This window comes from Sphaerodactylus townsendi, linkage group LG01 (genome assembly GCF_021028975.2).
Source record: "Sphaerodactylus townsendi isolate TG3544 linkage group LG01, MPM_Stown_v2.3, whole genome shotgun sequence".
Taxonomy (NCBI): Eukaryota; Metazoa; Chordata; class Lepidosauria; order Squamata; family Sphaerodactylidae; genus Sphaerodactylus; species Sphaerodactylus townsendi.
The window spans coordinates 104,449,012-104,471,938 of record NC_059425.1 but is presented as its reverse complement, the minus strand read 5'-3'; the positions used below and the strand labels follow the sequence as shown (position 1 = coordinate 104,471,938).

At 38.6% G+C, this 22,927-nt stretch overlaps 1 protein-coding gene across 2 annotated transcripts in view; it reads left to right on the top strand.

Moving 5' to 3' along the window:
- Positions 1 to 22,707, top strand: part of VTA1 (vesicle trafficking 1) — a 41,201-nt gene extending 18,494 nt beyond the window's left edge. For both annotated transcript variants that reach the window (XM_048489569.1, XM_048489575.1), the window contains 4 exons: positions 2,673 to 2,781; positions 9,248 to 9,418; positions 11,299 to 11,379; positions 21,732 to 22,707. In XM_048489569.1, the coding sequence (XP_048345526.1) occupies positions 2,673 to 2,781; positions 9,248 to 9,418; positions 11,299 to 11,379; positions 21,732 to 21,877 (507 nt within the window). In that variant the 3' untranslated portion in view covers positions 21,878 to 22,707. The remainder of the gene's footprint in view (positions 1 to 2,672; positions 2,782 to 9,247; positions 9,419 to 11,298; positions 11,380 to 21,731) is intronic.
- Positions 22,708 to 22,927: the final 220 nt, after the last annotated feature.

Sequence of the window (22,927 nt, the reverse complement as noted above, 5' to 3'; positions counted from 1 at the left end):
ACAACATAAACCTGTTTAACAGTGCAGTCTTAAATTGAGCTGCGCCCTTTCAAGGACATTGACTTTCATGGACTTAGAAGGGTATAGGAGTAAACTGCTTAGAAGTAAACTGTTGGGAAAATCCATCTTAGGCAAATCTACTCAGAAGTATGTTTCATTGTGTTTAACGGGGCTCACTCCTAGGAAGGTGCTTTTAGGTATGCAGCAGTAGTCTACCTTTTTCATAGGCTACTGCATTAGGATTTTAGAAACATTCACGAAGAATCATAGAGTAGTAAGGGGCCATACACGCTATCTAGTCCTGGCACAGAGACATATTTAACAAGCACAAATAATAGTTTGAAGAGTCTGACTTTTAAAAAATGTGGTTTGATGGTGATGTTTTCTTAGTAAGTATAAATAGAAGTTAATTTTGCCCTTAAAAAATACTAACTATTGATTGAGTTTAGATTTCTATAAAATTCTGTAGCCTGTTCTTAGATTTGTCAAGTGCCACTCTTTACTTGGATAAAAAACAGAATTCCGAGACAAACAAGATTGAGTCTAAATAATGTCAGAAAGCCAGATAAATTGTAAGTTTTTCTTACAGGTTTTTTCGCACTGTAACATGGATTTCCCCTCCGTTCCATCCTTGTAAGACATTCAATATTGGTTATGTAAACTACATATCATTGTTATGTAAACTACATATGTTTCTCGTTTCAGACGTTGTTTTTAGATTGTAGTCCAGCACATTAATGATATACTGAGAGTAATATATAATTTAAATAGCATTTTAACATGTGCAACTCATTATGCAGTGTTGCTTTCAGCATCATACATTTCCCCTTTGTAATCTCTACCTCATTAACTTGCATTTGGTTGAGGGAGAGAAATATGAACTGGAACTGCTCATAGGGGTGCTTTGCACTTGTTTTCTCAGGTAGCTTTCTCCCATACTGTGTGGCAGGCAGGTAAAGGACTGCATGGTATAACAGGCGCAGAAATTGCAGTGCAAGCCTGAACAGTGTTATACCCCTTGATGGAAGGATTTATTTTGAATAATGAGGTGGTCAGAAATACTTGACATTTGAGAGGGTTTTTGAAATACAACTTAAAATTGGTTTTATTTGTTTCTTTTTCTGGGTTTTAAAAGTCACGATATCAATTCTTCATAACAGGAACTGTAGGTTGTACAGAATAATGAAAATGAGAAGTTTGAGATGGTTAGCTCAGATTATAATATTGTACTTCCAAATGTTTCAAGGTAGTTCACATACAAGTGTTTAAACCTTTATTTTTACTTGGCAGTCACTGGTTTGTTCCACAAACCTTTATTTTTCACAGTGGTTGTTTAGTTGTAGGAGTTAGGAACATTAACACACTTCCCCAGTTTCTCTCTCAAACTGGTCTGAGATCACTCAATTCACAAGAGATATTTCCCATTAAATTTTTAGGAATCACTGTATGAACCTTACAGCTCTTTTCCCTATATACCTGGTTATGGATCTGTTCTAATCCAAAAACCCAAAATGTGTTCCTTTTCATTCCTGAGGAGAATCTTCCACTAGACAGTTTATAGCTCACGCACTGTTTCTTTTTTCTTTTCTTAACTTACACAAGAACAAAAAAATAAACACTTTCACACTGCCATTACATCAATACAAAACAAGATCATGAAATTTAAAAAAGGATAATAACCAAATAATGACTTCCCGTTCATTATTGAATTCTAAACCATTCTAGGTCCATACGTCTATCTAAAATGGAACAATTTATCAGTTACACACTTTCTAATATTCTATTTCAGTCTGCTGTCTTCTTTTAGATCTCAAATCCTGCAATTATTCTCTTCTACCATATTATTTCAAGAGGTAGTTCATAAAAGTTTTCCAGTTTTCTACAAACTTCTCTGTATTACTGTCCTTTAATAAGGGTGTTGATTTTGCTATTTCTGAATATTCTGTGACCTTCTGTATCCAATCTTCCTTTGTTGGTATTTTTTCCTCTAATTTCTGTGCATACAATGTCCTTGCAGCAGTATACATATACATGGAAAGCAGTCTGTATTGATTTGAGTTATCATCTCCCATTAGTCCCAGCAGAAAATCTTCAGACTTTTTCTTCGTTGTTATATTCAGAATTCCCAAAAGGATTTAGCCTCCATACATAACCACCACAAATGAAAAAAGATCCCTCATATTTTTGGCATTTCCAACATCGTTAGATGTACCTTTATACATTTTTGTCAGGTTTTTGGGCATCAGATACCATCTATACATCATTTTATATGCTCTCACAATTTTTTCTAAGCTCTGTCAGTTAACTTGTCTCTCAGCCAACTGTCAGTTCTCAACTCTGAGACTGGCACAACTCTTTAGATTGTATCTGCCCATCACACACCCTTCTAATTCCATTTATTTTGATGTGCTTAGAAGGGAGTAACTCTTCTTAGGATGGAGTTGTTTGACAGGAAAAAAAACCCTGAATTTAAGGAAAGTTTCTGTTTCTTAAAAAGCTGTTCATTTGAATTATTTTATAGTATTTCAAAAACAAAACCCACCAAAAATACCTGAGTGCCACAAATATTAATGCTAATCTTGTGAGGAAAAGATATATTCCTGTGTAAAAAAGCACTGGCTGATGTTTTACTTCAAAATGACAATCAGTTTAAACATGTGCTTATTTTCTAGAATGTTCAACACAGGAAGTATGCCAGGTGGAAGGCAACATACATTCATAATTGTCTAAAAAATGGAGAAACACCCGAATCTGGACCTATTGGAATGGAAGGCGAATACTGTGAGTAATCATTTTGTTATTTCAAAATATTGCCTATAAATAGAATTAACTGAATAAAAGAAATTGATTGCCCATTTCTTTAAAAAAGACATTGTTGCTAATATTTCTAGTTTCATTGCTAATATAGATTCTTATGAAGTTTTTTTTCTCCCCCACCCATAATTGCTCTGTCAGTTTAGTTTTTTAAAAAATGAAACATTTGTCTGTCAGTTCTCTTTTTGTTTGAAGTATTGAGTAGGCAGACATGGTCAGGTTTCACTCTTCTAACTAGTTTGACTTCTTGAGTGAAAATAATTGTACTTCCAACTTGAAGCTAACAGATATAACTTTGGATCTGGGCTGACATTGCTCCGAAATCTACATGGAGACTTTAAAATAAATTGGTGTGCACTCACAAAAGCGGGATAACATCTTAAATACTCTAAGCGTGCATCAAATTCTTTTAAAGTCTTCATGTAGATCTCAGAGCAATGTCAAGGGAAAGGAAGTATGGCTTTCGTTTACATTTCCTCACTTTTTACATCACTGTACATTCACACTGTTCAATGTTTATGTTTCCTGGCTGTGAGCTTGTTGACTCCTTGCAGCAAGAAATGAACCAAGAAAAACTGGCCCTGCATCCTTTTTAACAAAAGATGATTTAACCATTACAGAGCAATACTGTAAGCTACTTTTGAACTAAACTATTGAGTACACAGCAGTACTGGGAGCAATAACTGCTCACTTCCACTGGTTCAGGAATAGCTGATAGTGTTTTTATTCTGATGATAATTGATTCATGTTGCTCTTGCTGTAGTACACCTGAGGGCTGAAACCAGGACTGGGGCAACAAAATTTCCTGGGCAAAAGTTGCTTTGAGAGTCCTGAAAAACCAAGCAGTTCCCTTCCTCATTTTCTTTCATGCTGTCGCTTTGGTTCTGAGCAGTAGCTGGAAATTCTTCCATAAGCTTTTATTTTAATCCTGACATTTACTTGAAATCATTCCATGCTCACTAATTAAATGAAATGTTAAGTGGACACCTATGGATTCCTAGAGAGTCTCTTCTGTCCCTCTATATCTTTTAAATTAACAAGCTGGAAGGTTAGAGGGAATCTCCCCCCCCCCCCCAGGTTTCTGGGATGGTTATTGGGCGGCCTAGACAAACCAAATATGACATGGATAACACAAATATGACATGGATAAAGGGCAAAGTGTCTACCTTTGTAAGCGTTCCACTACATATAAAGGATACTCTTGCTCTCGTATTTACTATACCGTCCTAAGCAAATTGTGTATGTGTTTGTTGTGCCATGCTCCAATTTAAATCCACAGATGGCAGTAATTCTACATAAGCTCACACCATTAGTAATGTAAAAAAAAAAACCAAAATCAATTCATGTAGGATTGTGTCCTGAGTATGCTTGCAGTTTTCTAACTAGTGGGTTTAAAGTTGCTGATATGATGTACAAGGAATGGAAATATAATTTGCTTAATTTTATTCAATTACTATACTAATTGAAAAAGGAAGAAAGATTTCTGCATTGTTGGTGCTGTTCAGTTTTTTTTTCCCTTGGGTTTTTTCCTCCAGTTTTCCCTGATGTATTATCTTCCTGTCTGGGAGCAGTAGTTTTCTTAAGAGTGAACTGTTGAGTTTTGCCACGTAATTTTTTTATTTTATTAACATTACATTTTAATTTTATTAACATTACATTTAATTTAATTTTATTAACATTACATTAACATCATATTAATTTTATTAACATTACATTTAATTTAATTTTATTAACATTACATTAACATCATATTAATTTTATTAACATTAACATTTTTATTAACATTACAGTCTTCTGTTAAAATCATTTGACGATAGTAATCAAGTTTGCTGTCTAGCATCCCAAAATTTCCAACTTTGAGCCTGCTTTAGAATGATAGCTGCTGAAAAGTGATTAATATTTCAAATGTTATTTACTTGTTTGTTTTCTACTAACAAGTTACCTTTATTTTGTTTGTAAGATGAAAACTGGTGAAATCAATTTTTAAAATGCTCTTGAAGCTGCATTTTAAATAGTACTTGAACCACAGAGTCTAACTGTAGCACATAACATACAGAATTTAGGGCCTTGCAGTGCCAAAGGTCATATGTAAATGTATCTCTTCCCCCAAAGAACTTCTCATAATTCTTGCTTTGTTCATCTGGGGAAGAAAAGCAGCATTGTTTAAATAGACTGAAGGACTTCCCCCATTCCTTTCTGCTTGCTCACTTTCTTCCTTCTCCAGTAAATGGAAAAAGATATTATTGTAACAGAATGGAAGTAACTTTATGTAGCAGGACAAAATTTCATATTTTAAAGTGTTCTTGCTGCGATTCTTGAAACCATAATATAAATCTTGGAAATGTTTGTACAATAACACGCACTTAAGTATACAATTCTGTTTTTTATGTATGTTACCTGTGAATGAATACAAATCTTATAGTGTATATGAATGCCTCATAGAGACATCTAATATACTACCATGCAAATAAAAGTGAACTAACTCATAAATGCTTTCTTAGGAAATGTAAGTATCAGATAATATGTATTCCTGCCATTTTATAATGGTCTCTGTTGATGAAAACCATCTAATGAATCTTTTTGGAGCTGTCAAAGAGAATAGCAGACCATCTCTTGTAGGAGAAAATGCATTGAGAGTTACAGGGTATTTACTATAGACATTTGGACAAGGTTAGAAGATGTAATGATTCAGTAAAAAAAATACAAACAGAAGGATTCACATCAACAGTGGTATTGCCCAAGAGGGCTCCTATTTTTATTTCACTCAAAAAGAAAATCAGGAAATCTTGTGTAACTTACTATGTTTTCACTTCTTCCCTCCATTTTTCATGATAATTCTTTCTTAAGGTTTTATCAAGTGGAGAAGGCACTATGGCAAAATCAAAGAATTACTTAGCTTGTTCAGTGCATACAAAAGGTCTTTAGAATGTTCCCTCTCAAATTAGCATCCACTCCCCAAAAGCATCCTGGCAAGTGGCTTTTGAAATTGAATGCAGTTTTACAGGAGTTAAGTCTAAACTGCTTTTGGGTTCTCTGTTGATTTTATTTGGAGTCAGGGAATTCTTTATCTTCCCTTCCAAAATTAGGTTTATTACAAGTGAAGGAGCCTTAAGGACTTGCAGGGGGCATCTTATTATCTCCCCTTCCTCTTTGTCTTCCCTAGCAGCCCCCCACCAATAGCTTTGCCACTTTTGCTGCTTCCTTTTCACCTTCCTGCCCACAATTCAACCTACCTTTATCTGACCCCCTGTCTGTAACTTTTCCTCCTTCACTCTTTCTGGTCGCCTTTGGGAAAACTGGTGGAGTTGCACAGTAGTGGGCCTACTTGTGTGGTGCGAAACTAGCATTGGTTTGTGGAGGGGCACCACACTTTCTCTTATGTTGCCCTCCCTACGCTATTTACTTTCTGTCAGCCCCCATATCCTCACCTTTCCTTTCTTCCTTCTCTCCTTCCCACACAGCAACAGAACTTTTACCTACCTCCATCTTCAGCTGTATTTATCTTTTTAATTTGATTTGTCCCCCAGTGGGACTAAAAACAGCTGCCATTCTTCTCCTCAGTTTTATCTTCACAACAACCCTGTAATGTAGGTTAGGCTCAGTATTTTTTTGACTAACCCAGGTCACCCAGTTAGCTTCCACAGCAAAGTGGAGATTCAAACCTGCATCTCTCACATCCTAGTCTGAAACTCCAACGGCTATACCACACTGACTTTCATGGGGTGGCTGTTATAGAACAGTGCTATCATCCAGTCCTGGTTAAAGCTAGCAAATTGCATGGTATCTTGTCACTAGTGATTGCTTTTTGACCTGTCCCTGATGAGTCTCCCTCAAAGGCTCAAAACAATCATGTCAAAGGCCCTGCCCTCTTTCCGTGCCTTTTACTGACAGAAACCAAGGCTTGAAGGATGGCAAGCAATGCTGTTGTGATTGCCTATCAATAACCACTTAGGAGGACATTTGTTTTATTAAACTTAAATCCCTGCTCCTAATATTTGGGAATTTTAACCTACTATCCCCCCCACCCTGCCAAAAAAAAAAAAAGGTTTCAGGTTTTTCTGCAAACCTGGATCAGTTTTCAGGTTTTTTGAAATATCTGTCTTGTCCATTTGTGCCTTTAGTCTCCAGATTTAAGTATCCACAGATTTGGCCATGTTGTGAATTAGCTATATTGATATTGTAGAAGTTTTCAGTAGTGGAGAAGGTAACCTGCTGCAATATATTTCCTAAGGATTTATGCAGCCTATTTAAACTGTGACCATCTCAATACATCGGAATCTTCTATTTGCCTAGTTTGTAGTGGGGGTAGAAATAGTTGTCAAGTTGCAGCCAACTTATGGTGACCCATGGAGGTTTCAAGGCAAGAGACATTTAGTCTGCTGTTGCCTATCTCTGTAGGAATCCTGGACCTGTGGGGGGGGGGGCAGAGGGGGTCTGCCATCCAAATATAATCAGGACTGATTCTATTATGGTGTTTCCCCGAAAATATGACAGTGTCTTATATTAATTTTTGCTCCCAAAGATGTGCTATGTCTTATTTTCAGGGGATGTCTTATTTTTCTGCTCCACAGCTGCATGCTCTGGTCGACGGGCATGCTTCCAAACAAAAACTTTGCTATGTCTTACTTTCGGGAGATGCCTTATATTTAGCACTTCAGCAAAACCTCTACTATGTCTTATTTTCAGGGGATGTCTTATTTTGGGGGAAACAGGGTAGCACCTGAGATTTGATGAGATCAGGGTAGCCTGGCGTGTCCAGTAAGTTTGAATCCTGCCCTTGTTTTAAATGATTGGTGATAACTGTGTGAAGTATGTTAGGGGTGGACAGAAAATTAGTCAAGGCTACTGGACTTAATAGCTAAGCAGGACAAAACTCTAAAACCAGTTATTGAATACCATTGGCTGACTGTGAACATAGCACTGTAAATTATTATATTATAAAAGTCCCTCCCCCTTCCCCCCAAAAAAACTATAAGATCATTTTTCCATTCTGGAAAGTACGCAAAGAGGCAAAGTGACACAGAGTTTTTTGGTGTCAAATACCATTTAGTAGAAAGAGATCTGTGTAGCTTAATCCTTCTCTAAATAGAATAATAAAAAGTATAATTTTATCCATGTACTTAGTATCTTTGTATTTATAATAGTGATATTTGCTGCAATATATCCCATCTGCGGATATCTAAATGCATGAATTGAGACCACACAGATCTGAAAACATAAAAAATTGGGGGTTTAAATTCCCCCTAATTTTTTTTAATGTGCAGACAATACCTTTTGAACTGGTGGCAGTGGCTACCTAAGGGATCCACTCAAGGCCTAGACATGGCAGTAAACTTTGAGAGTTGCTCCAGGCTCAACCACTGCGAATGCCAAGAGTCACTACGCCGTGAAAGGCTTGAAATTGAGGGGTTGCGCTGCATGGAGGGGAGGTGGATGGGATTCACTCTTGTGAGTTTCATAACCCTCCCTTGTGTTTTGTAATGTTTAAATTTCTTTTAATCCTTGAATCCTTTAAGTTGCTTGAAGGCTCAAGTCCAATTAGATAGAAAGGGGCAGAAATCTAGCAAAGTTTTGATGTAATGGTAAATGAAGAATTGCTGTGAAAACTAGCTGGTGGAACACCAAAGGAGAGGGGAGCAAAGCCGAAGTATTCCCTCCCTCCAGTTTGCTCTCATGGGGCAAACTGGTTTGCTGTTATTTTGGAATCATTCTGCTTGTCATATGCTGTTCTGTTGCATATGTACCAAATGTAAGAGGACAGTACATAGAAAGTAAAAAGGGGTTGTATGTAGCCACACTGGTTTTGGAGAATCAGGAAGTTGGCATACGGTGCTGTGTTGCTGGTTGATCCTAATAAAAAGTAATTTTGTGGCTATTTTTGGCTAATGCTTAACACAGTAAATGAAAAAGTAAAGCCCAGTTAGACACAAAATGATTGCTCTAATAGCCAGGTCATTCTGTGACTTGGACATTAAAATAGTAATAATAATTGCCTGGGCAACTGCTGTGGAGCAAAGAAATCCCTGACGGGCTGGTACCGAAGAGTAAGTGCATTTCATGCTGGTGCTGGGAGTTCTTTGAGTTCTTTTGCCAGCCTTCTATCTTTTCAGTTTGGGTTATATTTTCATATTACAGTATTAGAAGAGAAAATGCCCAGGCATTGATGCTCTGCAGCTGGTGGATATTGGTTTGCTGTACCTTGATGTTTATTTTTATCTTACATTTTTCATGGGAGAGTGGGGGAAATGTTCTGTTATGTGCTGGAATAAATAACCTACCAAAATGCTTTGCAATGTGAGAACAGTGATTTTATGAAGTAGTTCAGACAGAAAGGTTTTGGTTTACAGTTGCTGCTGGTAATACTGATTATACAAATAATCCCATTCCAATTTAGTAAGAAATCAAATTTGCCTCTGTTCTGCCCTCTAAACAGATGATGAAAATGAAGAAGTTGGATCCCCTGCTCTGCCTGGCCAAGAATCTCAGGCATCATCATCTGCCTTGGAGCCAAGCAATGTGCCCACAAGCAATTATACTGGCATACATATCCCACCAGGAGCTCATGCTCCAGCTAACACTCCCGCTGAAGTTCCTCACACCACAGGTGCACTATTTTCTCTCCTTTTAATAACAGCAGCTTCCTCTGCCTCATTTCTTAGATGCATCAAATGTATAATCATTAAAGACAGGGGGAAGCTTTTGGCAGTTTCTGCTTGTAACCATTAAAATGAATGAATGTTGCACCATTGCAGTGCGGTAGAAAAGGTACAGCCAACGTTTCTTTATAAAATATTCGGAGTCCTGCATTGTGTTCCACTTGCGGTGCTATGCTCAGAAGCGGGCATGCACCTACTCGTCACCAGGGCATGGCTACTCAGTTTTAAATTTTGGATAAGGCTATGCTTTCACTTAGATTCTGGCAGCCTACTGCATAGGGCCTTAGCCGAGGTCTAAAACTCAGAATGGTGGAATATAATCAATGGTAAACTCACCTTACTAGGTTTCTCACTTGAGGAGTTGGCGATGAAGAACCTCCTTCAAATATATAGCCTAATTAAAACTAGACTATTTGATCAGGAGTATCAATACTTAATCAGCCATGCAACAACAACATGCTCCTTATTGCACCTTGGTATTAATCTGGATGCAGGCAAGATGGCCAACTACCTATCACAAATCCCAGATCCTAAACAACGCTGGGTATTGTCCCGAGCCAGATGTAATGTTTTTTCCCCTGCCCTTTTGCAAGGCTGGACTCAGAAGCTGTCTCTAACACATATGCAGAGGTGTCAAACCCAGGCCCTCCAGGTGTTCATGGACTACGATTCCCAGCAGCCCCTGCTAGCATGGTCCTGCTGGGCTGTCCTAGCCCAGTTTATGTGTTCGAATCTTGTCATTTGAATATGCAAAAAGGAAGGTTTGGTAGGTAGAGACATGGATTTCCTACAAAAATAAAAATGATTTCCAACTATTTTTTACTAATCAAGACATTTAGTGGGGGGGAATATACAGTAGTTGTATAAGCATGCTGACGTAGGCTGCAGTCATTGCGCACTTGGTAGTAAGCCCAACTAAACAGTGGAACTAGTTCTGAATCAGCTTATGTAAGATTATGTTGTTAACCTAACAAGTACATTACAGCTAGGCACTTGTTATTGTTGTACAAAATATTGACAGGTTCTGCAAGGAAGGATTCCAATTATTTCCCTTCCATCTTCAGGAGATGTTTATGTGTTCTCTTTCTTTTTTAACTTTACAGTTTTTCTTCATCAGCTGTGGTACTTTTGTGGTATTTTTATAATTTGATCTGTATCTGCTGATCTGATCTGTCTTTGTACAATTGATTCTGTTTCAAGTAACAGAGTTTCAGAGGACTGTTCAGTTTGTTTGGAGTTCTTGTAGTTGCATATGAAGCAGTTATTTTGTAAATAATAAATTCTTCATAAAGTTCTCTAGAATTATTCTGAAACCTTAGGCAGTGTCCCTCAGTTCCAGTTCAGATAGTCCCAGAGGCAAGTAGTGATTGCCTGTTAATGATATTAATTTTAAAAAGTTTTGACAGCTTTTATTTCCATGGTCCTTTGTACTGTACAGCATGCTTCTTTCATTCATCCTCTAGAGCCTTGTGAGAAAGTTACAGTGCAATTCTTCTACTGAAATCTGCTTATTGGGATTTACTCCCAAGAAAGTGTTCTTAGGATTGTACCATTAGGCTGGAAGCCATCACAGTTTCCATGCAAGGGGGAGTCACTTATTACCTCCTTCCACAGCACATTTCTGACATACCCACACACCTTGCTGTTCCTGGAAGTTTCCTGTGCCTCTGGAACAGTGTTTTGGGAGCAACTACAGAGGGAGCAAGAGGCAGTGAAGTCATTCTCTGTGAACAGAAATCCCTTCTTTCCAGTGGATCCAAGCCATTGATGTGCAGATAATGATATTTCTTCAGATACACTCAAAACGTCTCTCTTGATTTACTTGCAGGTGTGACAAGTGCTTCAATTCAACCCACTCCTCCAGATGTCCCCATTGTAGATCCTTCACTTTATAATGTGCAACCTGCAGGTACGTAAGTCTCTCGAGGCACCCAGTGAAACACATGAAGTTTCTAGTAGAGGACATCATTCTAAGTGCTATCATGTCCTGATTTTTCTCCTTACTGCCTGGACTTTCTCTGAAGCAGGGGCAGGGAGAACTAAGTTTTCAGACAACATTTCGATAAAGGAAGATGGAAAGGGAGTCCGTCCTTAAAAGGAATGCCTTGCAAGAATCCCAGTTTAGCCTGCAGAGGCAAAGCAGCCCCTTTCACACAATTCATTTGCTGTTAGGAAGTGAGGTTGGCAAAGAAATTTTTGCAGAGACAGTGCCATATAAAGGAACAAATCGTACAGTCATCCAACAGATATATCTCATCAAGGAGAAACATTCAATCAAAACCACATGGGCAAAAATAGAGAAAGCTCAGAAGACAAAAAGATTGGACTAGATTTCTACATAAAAAGCTGCATTTTGGCAGCCAAACCATGGGATCTGATACATAGAGCACTTCCAGGGGACTATGAAATTTTAAATATACCAATTTACACCAGAAATGTCTCACTTACATGATTGAAAAATATTTATTATAAGCTATTTTTATTGTCTGAACCTGGACTGTTGCTTATAGTCATTAGAAACGACAATGAGCTTATTTTCCCAGAAGACAATCTAATATACATTAAGGCAACAATAAAGTCCATGGCCGCACAGATAATTTGATACTGAGCTTAAGAATGCTTAGATCCATTCAATAGTGGCTTAAATATACAAGGAGGAGTGTTAGGTAGACATAGCTTAAATCCTACTGTTTGCGGTGTGTGGGAAATATCGGGCACCAGTGGGATAACAGAGCAGCATCTCCACAATGGTAGACATGAAGTGGAAACAGAAGAGTGAGGATCTAAGCCAGTATCTTCACTTTGAGTACATATTCAACAAATTCTAAGTTTATAGTGTTCAAGCTATCCCAGGAAGCTGTGGTGATCCCCAATAATATTGCTAGTAATAGTGGAGAAACTTCTTTGAAGACAACTGTCACACCTGCTACTGTTCTTATTTGTCCAATGTGCAAATACAGGGGAATATAGTAGAAGACTACATAAACTTTTCCATTCAGGGCTCTCTTAATTTGTTTTTGAATAATTGGCACACCGTTAGCTGAATGCCACTTTTATATATGACTTCTGCAAATAGAAAATATCCATAATCTTTTGTTCACCAGCAGCAAATAGTTTGTGCATTTTATTCTGTAAACTCAGAAGTAGGGGACCCACAGGAGAACCTCATTTGCACACTAACTCAATCTTTACCTTCCCCAATAGTGTCTGCAGTGTGTCTCCTTTCCTCTTCCTGCCACTCTCTTCCATCCTCAGATTTCCCTTTTGCTTCCCCCTTCCAACTGCAACTTCTTTCCTATCTATCTTCCTTTTACATTTAATCTTTTTTATGTCTCCCATCCATCTTGCTGATGCAACTGCAGTTTGGAATCCTCAGTAATGTTGATTGTGGGTTGCCTAGGACCCTGAAAATGGGCAACATAATATTAATGGCATACTTTTCTTATAGAAGCAGACATTGCTTTGACAATTGTTGAGATTGCCTAACTTCCTGTATACATGTTCACATTTCATATTTTTTCTATGCTTCCCTCAGGCTTGTAGGAAAGATCTTTCAGTTCATCCTTGGCTCCATTGTATGGGTTATTTAATCCACACTTTATGGCCTGGTTCAGAATTAGATCTAATGTTTATTTATTTAAATGTGTAGTCTGCCCTTACCATTGTGGAATTGTAAGAAGCTTACATAATATTCTATTCTCTGGAGATCTCCCATCTAGGCATTTATTTATTATTTATTTATTTTTGCATTTTTACCCCGCCCAATTCCCTACAGGGCTCAGGGCGGCATACAACCACTTAAAAAAATAGAATACATTTAAACAAGAATAAAATAGTTAAATCTAATAAATATAATAATATACAGTATAATACAGTATAATAATATTGGCCAGAGCCAGATGTTCATTGCTGCTGCAAAGTTATTATAGCATGCGTCCTTTAGCCATAACCTATGTATACTAAGTGCGAGGAGCATAGCAATGTGATAAGTGATAGTGTCTACAAAAGGCTAGAGGGCAAATCACATAAATCCCAGGTTAGGGACAGAGACAGAGTATACAAGTGTCTCTATGCTAATAGTAGAAGCATTCGACCTAAAATGGGGGAGCTGGAGTACAGAGTTTTGAAAGAGGACATTGATATAGTGGGCATCACAGAGACATGGTGGAATGAGGAGAACCAGTGGGATGCTGTTATCCCAGGTTACAGGCTCTACAGGAAGGATAGGACAGGGCGTATTGGGGGTGGGGTGGCCCTCTACATCAAAGAGAGCATAGTGTCACATAAAATAGACAATGCAGGGGGAGCTGATTCCTCTACAGAAGCACTGTGGATATCAATACCAGGGGTGAAGCATAGTTTAACAGTAGGAATATATTATCGTCCCCCTGACCAAAGTGCACAAGAGGATTCTGAGATGGAAAAAAAGAAATTAGAGAGGCCAACAAAGCAAAAATGCATTGGTAATGGGCGATTTTAACTCTCCCCACATAAACTGGAAAAAATGCATGTTCAGGTCATAGTAAGGAGAGAACATTCCTGGATATGCTAAATGACTGTGGCTTAGAGCAGATGGTTGTAGAACCAACCAGGGGAGGAGGTGATCCTAGATCTGAAAATTCTATGTGGGACCCAGGACCCCACTGCTGCGGGAAGTCAGTGTTGTTGTTGAGCCGATAGGGAACAGCGTAACCACAATGCTGTTTTCAGATTCAGTGTATATCTCTGCATGCTTTTAGACAAGTGAGGCAACTACTAAATGTAGTTACAGTCTCGCCTTCTAGAAAGGGAAATTCTCTCAAAGATGATAGAGAGGGATGATAGTGCTTGAGGAAGCTGAAAGGGGAAAACTCAAGAGAGGTCAAAAATGTCCAAAAGGTGCTTGGAGGTGCTTATTTAAAAAACTTTACAGTCTTAAAAGCTTCAGCTGGAATGCATGTTCCACTTGAGGTTAGGAAAGGCAGGCCTTGAGTGCAAAAAGAAAGCCACCATGGTTAACACACAAACAAGGGGAGGTTGAGGGAAAATTATTAGGAAAAAAAAAAGATGTCTTTTAGAAAATGGAAGTCCAACTTAACTGATAGAAGAAGAATACCAGAGAGGGAAATCACAGAGAAATGGTGTTGGCAAAAAGAGAAGCCAAGTTAGCTGTAAAGGGGAGGCAAAAAAAAGGATTATAGAGGAACGCATGGCAGCTCTTGAACATCAAGACTATTCAGGCAACAAACAGTTCTTCAAGTACATCAAAAGCAGGAAGCCAGCTAGGGAAGCGGTAAGGCCCTGTTAGGGATGATGAAGGAACAAAAGGTAAAAAGTGCTAAAAAGAGATGACAGGAGATTGCAGAGAAGGCTGAATGGAATTCCTTTGCATCTGTCTTCACCTGCAAGAAGGAGAGTGAGAGGAAAATTCCTGCACCTGAACCAAGCTCTCTTAGGAGGTGAGATCCGAGGAACTGCAGCCGAAGATAGTGGTAGACATTGATAAACTAAATACTACCAAATCCCCTGGCCCAGATTGCATTCATCCAAGAGTTCTTAAAGAAGCTCAAAGCATGTAGAAATTGCTGGAAATGTTCTCAGCATTAATATGCAACTTCTCCCTGAAATCAGGCTCCATCCCTGAAGACTGGAAGATGGCCAATGTCACACCAATCTTTAAGAAAGGGTCTAGGGGGGGACTCCAGGAAATTACAGAGCCAGTCAGTTTCCGACATCTGTTCCTTGGTGTAAATTAGTAGAATCTATCATTAAAGATAAAATTAATTAAACATGTAGAAAAGCAGAAGAAGACCTGCTTGCTGAGGGAAAGAGTCAGCATGGCTTTTGTAGAGGCAAGTCCTGTCTTACAGCAAACTTACTTACAGGAGTTCTTTGAGGGGTGTAAACAGACATGTGGATAAGAGGGAACCAGTGGACATTGTCTACTTGGATTTCCAAAAGTTAAGCTTTTGACAAAAGTTCCTCACCAGAGACTGTTGGAGAAAAGGCTGGAGCAATGGAAGGAATAAGAGGGGAAGTCCTCCTATGGATTAAAAAACTGGTTGAGGAAACAGGAAACAAAGGGTGGGTATAAGGTATGGGAAGTTCTCACAAGTGGAGAGATGTAGGGAGTGGTGTCCCCCAAGGATCCGTTTTGGGACCAGTGCTCTTTAACTTATTCATAAATGACCTGGAAGTAGGGGTGGGTAAGCGTGGTATGTGGCTGCCAAGTTTGCAGATGATACTCAAATTTATGTAGGGTGGTAAGAACCATGTAAAAGGGATTGCAAAAAAGAGCTCCAAGTGGACCTTGATAAATTAGGTGAGTGGAGCTAAGAAATGGCAAAATGGGCAGAGTTCAATGTAGCTAAAATGTAAAAGTGATGCATAACATAGGGGGAAAAATCCAAACTTCACATACACGCTACAGGGGTCAGTGCTATCAGTCACAGACCAGGAAAGGGATTTTGGAAGCTGTCTTGGTTGAGAAATAGTTCCATGGGAATGTCAACTCTCAATGCATGGCAGCTGTGAAAAAGGCAAAACCTCTATGCTGGGGATCATTAGGAAAGGAGTTGATAATAAAACTGCAAGGAGTTGTCATGCCCTTATATAAAGCAGTGAAGATGCGACCCCGCGCTTGGTGTAACTGCAGTGTTCCAGTCTCTGGTCACCACATCTCAAAAAAAGGATATCGAAAGAGAGATAGAAAAAAAAAAAAGTGTGCAGAGAAAAGGCAACGAGGATGATTGAAGGATTGGAGCACCTTCACTTAATGAGGAAGAAGGCTGCAAGCGTTTGGGACTCCTTTTAGTTTGGAGAGGAGACGTCTGAGGGGGGGACTATGATTTGAAGTCCTATAATTATGCATGGGGTAGAAAATGTTGACAGAGGAGAAATTTTTCTCTCTTTCTCACAATACACTATAGAACCAGGGGCATTCATTGTTGAAAATGCGGGGGGGGAAAAGAATTAGGGACTAATAAAGAAAGTGGAAACCACTTCTTCACTTGCTGACGTGTGATTGGTGTTTGGAATATGCTGCCACAGGAGGTGGTGATGGCCACTAACCTGGATAGCTTTAAAAGGGGCTTGGACAGATTTATGGAGGAGAAGTCAATTTATGGCTACCAATCTTGATCCTCCTTGATCTCAGATTGCAAATGCCTTAGCAGACCAGGTGCTCAGGAGCAGCAGCAGCAGCAGAAGGCCATTGCTTTCACATCCTGCATGTGAGCTCCCAAAGGCACCTGGTGGGCCACTGCGAGTAGCAGAATGCTGGACTAGATGGACTCTGGTCTGATCCAGCAGGCTAGTTCTTATGTTCTTATGTTCTTAAGTGGAAAACACAAAGATGTGGCACTTAACTATTTCAAGGTTCAAAAGAAGATTTGAATTATTTGTAGCCTCACATTTGTATGTTTTTAAATCTTTTTGAAAGCAGCTTCCAGTTATATGTTTCAGTAGTTTTTGAAAGATTCCCCTTTGTTGTGAGAGTTTTTTTATCATGATCCAAACAATGACAAAGCATGCATGCAGAAATAGGATTTTTCTGCTAAATCAGAACCAGTTACACATAACGCATCTGTTGTACGATAAGGGCAAATGTCTGTTATAGCAAGATTTCTTGTACAGACATATTTCCTCAAGCTCTGCTTTCACTTTCCAGTCTTGCAACAGCAAGCAAGACCACTTGTAGCATGAATTTAATTTTGCTTCACCACCAGAGCATGGAGATTTTCCAGTGAGCAGAGCTTTGCCCTGGACTTCTTCTCTTTGCCCACAGCCAGCATGCCTAGTTCTGCCCTTCCCATTCCTTGCACTGCCATCCGTGCCTTCTCCCTTGCCCCATTGCTCTTGGCTCCTTCCTGCTTCTCTAATGTTCATTGAGATATATCAATGTATCAATATAACAGAGTCAGCTTTTGCAAGGAACAGCACAAGGAGAGTCTGTTTCTGGCTCCAGCCCACCTCTCTCGCTCTGCTTCGGCCCTCCCTGATGATCAGGAGGGTTTTAAAAAACTTTTTTTCAGACAGGCCTCTTTTGTAAAACAAGTTTCTTTTGAAAGAGAGACTGGGAGAGACAGAGAGGAGGGGAAGGGGGATTCCAGCTCTCTAGTATTGGGACTACTGCGTGTTATGAAATCTGTGCCTTCAAGAGGAGCAGAATTAAGAGAACCAGGAAACCGGCCCACTGAGACTAGCTGCGGGGGAGATCTGGGATGCCTACTCACATTTGAACAGGGAAACACGAGGAGACCACAATTCAGCCCCACCACGCTGCTAAAAGGTTGTTCCATGAATAATGGGCCACAATCTACATGAGAATTTCTCAGTTGGGATCTGTGTACCCAGCATTTGAGGCTGCATAATACACCTTACGCATCAGATAGTATAAGCTGAAACCTAAAAACTCATAATGCCTTATTTATTTGTTAATTGGTACCTTGAATATTAATAAATAAGGTACCAATTAACTTTTAATTTGCAACAATAAAATTATTGTTTTGGTGTTAAATTGTGCAGTTTCTATAAAAACTATAATCTTAAAGGAGCTAGCATGCAGCCAGTTTTTTTTACAAGCATTCACAGACACCAATTTTATTGTAAACAGTTTTCATCCTTTATCTGTGATCTATAAGCATTTTCAACTCCAATCTCCATTCCTCACTGCCTAGTTGAAAGATTCATCATTTGTGGAAGTTAACTGTAGACTGTTAGATTTCAGTAATGAATATAACTATTATACTAATATTATGTTTGGAAGTGCAGAGGGTCTGGTTTCCTTCAGAATACATAAGGCCCAGGTTTTCCCATGTGTCAATATTTTGATATTTCAGAATTTACCTCTTTCACATTACACAGATCGAAAGCAACTACCACATACACTAACACTTTTCTGTTACTTTTCTTGAAATAACTACTCAAGTTTTCTCCCTCTTTCACATCCACAGGTTCTGAGCCCTTTCCTGAAATGTTGCTATAATGGTATCTGAAGCAGCCTTCATAATAATAAATAAGACCTTTTGTCAACAGAACATGTAATAGAGTAGGTACTGTAAAAATAAGATTAGATTGGTTAATTTAGGCTTTGTTCCAGCAAATCTGTTGAATACTGGACTGATGCCTTGCTGTTTTCTAAGAGAATGTTTTTCAAGTTGCTTTTGGCATCATAATATGAAAAACAAAATGTCCTTGAGTTGGCCTTTAAGGTAATTTGTCCTTCCCATTTTTTTCCCCCAAAGTGCAGAGGTCACCATTGACCACAGTTAAAAAGTTTAATGTAGATTTAATATAGTCATCAGGTACAGATGCTAGACTCCATAAGCAGATTTAAATTTTGCATTATTTTAAGAAAGGTGAAACTAGCCTTTCAGTTTGCTTTCTTGATTTTACACAAAACAGAGGTGTTAGATAACACCGTGTTGGAATGTCCATTACATGCAGTGAATACAGAGATGCTTTCCCCCTAGTAAAATAAATGAGACTTTAGCATTTATCATTTGTAAATATAAATCTACACTTTTACTGTAGATTTAACACTCATGGTCATGCAATTTTCCCAGTTCTCAGAGTATAGTTTCAAATGAAAAACTGATATATAAAGTATATCATATTTGAGTTAACAGTATTTACAGCCAAAGTACACCTGAGATATTCCCTGTGTTCCATTATCACCTGAGATGTTCCCTGCATTCCATTATTACTACCTAAAATTGGCAGAGCAATCTTCTCTACTTGCTTTTCTTTATGCAACACAGGTTTGTGGAGATGCATCATTAGCAAAATGTCCCAATATAGTGAATTCTTTCTCTACAGGAGATTTACCCAAAATACCGTGCAAAAAGTTCACAAGACTTTTCATGTCAGCTGTCTCTTACTGGTTAGAGCCAGTATTGTATGATGACAGGAGTCCAATGTGTATAAATATTATGCTTTTACATGTTTTTATTTATCCCAATCATTGAGGTAAGGGAAGCAACAAATCAAATTAAATAAAACTTGTTCTGTTTAATTCAAATCAGTTTGTGAACTATGACGCATCATTACTTATTAGGCTTTTTGGTCTCTTGTGTTACCAGAAAAGAAGAAAGGCACACCTTTCTCTTTTCTTGCTACCTTCCCCTCCATGTGTACATCTGCATGCGCCAAATATCCATAAGAGTATCTGACTCTTATATAGATGCAGTTACAGAAGCTGATCAGTTTCACATTCTGTTGCCCACATGTTCGCTATCAGTAGTGAATACAATGAATCAGTTCAGCCAGTGTTGGGACAAAGGAATCCACAAAAAGTAAGGTCTCACCCTAGTAGAGTCCTGTTTCACACCACTACTTATTTATCACTCTGCCTTCCTTGAGCCAAGCATTGAATGTGGGATGCTGCAGGGGGCCATCCTCTCTCCAACATTGTTTAACATCTACATGTGACCCCTTGCTCAGCTGGTGCAGAACTTTGGACTTGACTGTCATCAATACATTGATGACACCCAGCTTATTCTTACGATGGAGGGCTAGCCAGCCTCTGCCCCTGAAGCTCTCCAGCATTGTTTTGAAGCCTTGCCAGGTTGGTTGAAAGCAAGCAGACTGAAGTTAAATCTAGCAAAGACTGAGGTTCTCTGGCTTGGCTGGGGGGAGAGACCCATGGACCTCCAGCTGGCAACCCTGGACGGTGCAGGTATACATTTAGCTGCATCAAGAGTCTGGGCGTGATTCTGGATTCCAGTTTATCGCTGGAGGACCAGATCACGAGAACAGGCCAGACTGCCTTTTTCCATCTCAGACAGATGCGGCAGCTGGCCCCATATATTTTTCTAAACCTGACCTTGCCACAGTAATCCATATAATGGTCACTTCAAGAATAGACTACTGTAACTACACTGGCCTACTTTTGTCTCTGATTCGGAAATTAAAGCTTGTCCAGAATGCAGCCTTAAGTGGGGCAGCCAGTCGTGATCTGGGGCAGCCAGTCGTGATCATATAACACCAGTTCTTAGAGAACTACACTGACTGCCAGTTGAGTTCCAGATCATTTTCAAAGTATTGGCATTGACCATTAAGGCCTTAAGCGGTAATGGACCTGCATATCTTCGGGTCTGCATCTCCCCATATTGCCCTACATGACCCTTCTGTATGTCGGAAAGGAACCTCCTGACCATCCCCGGCCCAAGGGACATTCGACTGTCTTCGACAAGAGCCAGGGCTTTTACAGTCTTGTCTCCTGCCTGGTGGAACAAGCTGCCTAATGATGTCAGTTCCGCGTGAGAATTATGTCAGTTCCGTAGGGCTTGCAAGTCATGGCTGTTCCACAAGGCCTTTTCCCGCTAGCCAGCTGGATGGATTGAGCATAGTATGACAACTTCGGTCTCCTGGGTTAGCAAGGAAGGATTGAAGGTGGGAACGATGGATTTATTGAATTACCATCTCAGTGGTTTTTTTAAAGGTTAATTAGTTAAGGTTTATATATTAATGTTTATGGAATGTTTTAAAATTATTCTGTAACCCGCCCAGAGCCTTTCGGGGATAGAATGGAATATAAATCCAACAAAATAAATTTAAAAAATAAATATAAAAATACACAAAGCTCAAAAGCAAAATGTTTTAATGAGCGTTTTTTATGTTGAAATTTGTACAGTTATATCAAATCTTATGAGGCTGGCAGTCAAGCAAGACTAACAGCGCAATCCTGAACAGAGTTACTTAAGCAGATTGAATTCATTGGGCTTAGAAGGGGTTTACTGTACTTAAGATTGTTCTGTTATTCTTTCTTTATAGCTTTATCGCAAATGAGCACAGTGCTACTTTAATACAAATGGGTAAAAATATTTCAGTGTTTACTGGTATATTATCAAATACTTGTTTGGCTCTCTTTCACCTACAGCAAAAAGAAAATGTGGCAATGCCCATATCTAGCATCAGAGAGTGTGGGTATCTTGTAACAGAGTTCATTCTAGTATTTAGACAAATTATACAGAAACGGCATGAATAGCCTTTCCTGTGTTTTAAGCTCTGGAAAAAGCAGAATGCAAGGTTAATGCTTGAGACACTGTTCTTGTTTTTGTGCAGATTGTAACATGATTACCCTTTACAGGCTAGAGTTTTTAAAAGCTTTCCTTGCTGGCTTCAGATAAAGAGCAAATCTCTCTCAAAAGTATTGGCTTACTCATAAAGGATACCAAACAACTTTAGTATTCACCATTGATAGTGAATAAATGATTGAGTAAATATGTAATTCATGTAATTTGTAGTGACCCTAAAGCTTAGTCATCTTTATTTTCACAGGGGAACTTCGTTTGTCTCCTGAAGATTTTGCCAGGGCTCAGAAATATTGCAAATATGCTGGCAGTGCTTTGCAATATGAAGATGTGAATACTGCTGTTCAGAATCTACAGAAAGCTCTCAAGTTACTGACTACGGGGAGAGAATGATGCCTTTGTCCTGCAGATTCATGACTTTCACCTAAAGAACTAACAGTCTATTAATTCCTACCTTCAGCCTGTCAGGGAAACACAGTTGCACAAAAGCATTTGATTTCTGTGACAATAAAAGGAAATCTGTGTAAGATTTCTTTCTGTAGACTAGTGTGGAGCTACACTTAAAACGTCCGAGTAGAGCGACAAAATGACCTGGCTACAATAGTTTGAATTCTAGATGTCAATTATCGGCACTTCTAGGCCAGCGTTCCAAAACACCCCAACATTTGTCCTGTGTTTAGTATTCACAAACTGGAAGACAAACGGACCAGTTTTATTGGATTGTGCCTAGAACATGTTGCAAATGTTGTAAACAAAATACACTTTTTCAAATTGAACATTTGACATAATAAAATGATATGCCAGAAGAAAATAAATGCTTCAGATGGGTTTTGTTTTTTAGGAATTTGTTATATGAAAGCTTTGAAGATGCTTTAGACGAACCACTGTGTTCCTGATCAAAGCTCTCATCAGAATTTTGTTATCTACCTCTATGTGGTTGATTTCTTTTTTAAGCATGAAAGATAATACACCTGAAATTTAAATTCTAAATGCAGACAGAGAATTTGGGTTTGGGGCAAATACTGGAAGAGAACATGACTATAATAGGATAATAAAATATTTGGACTTGAAAGAAGTTGAGAGTTCTTCATATACATCTACTGTTCACCCACAGAAAGATTTCTACACCATCACTGAGTTGTATACTCTATTAATATGTTGTACCCTCTATAAGTGTTGTTGAATTAGAAATATGTTAAAATAAAAATCTTTTAGTATGAAAAGTTTTTCTAGCATGAAAAGTTTTTCTGCAAAGCAATAATCAGATTTCAGGAAAAAATTATCTAGCAAGTATGCTGTATTCATCCCTATATTATGTCTGGTGAAATTATGACAGTTTTCACTTATTTATAAAAGGACAGGAACTTCTCGTACTTAAACACTGATCTATTCAAGGTTTATGCTAACCATTAAGAACAGAATGTTGGGAGCAGTGTTCATAAT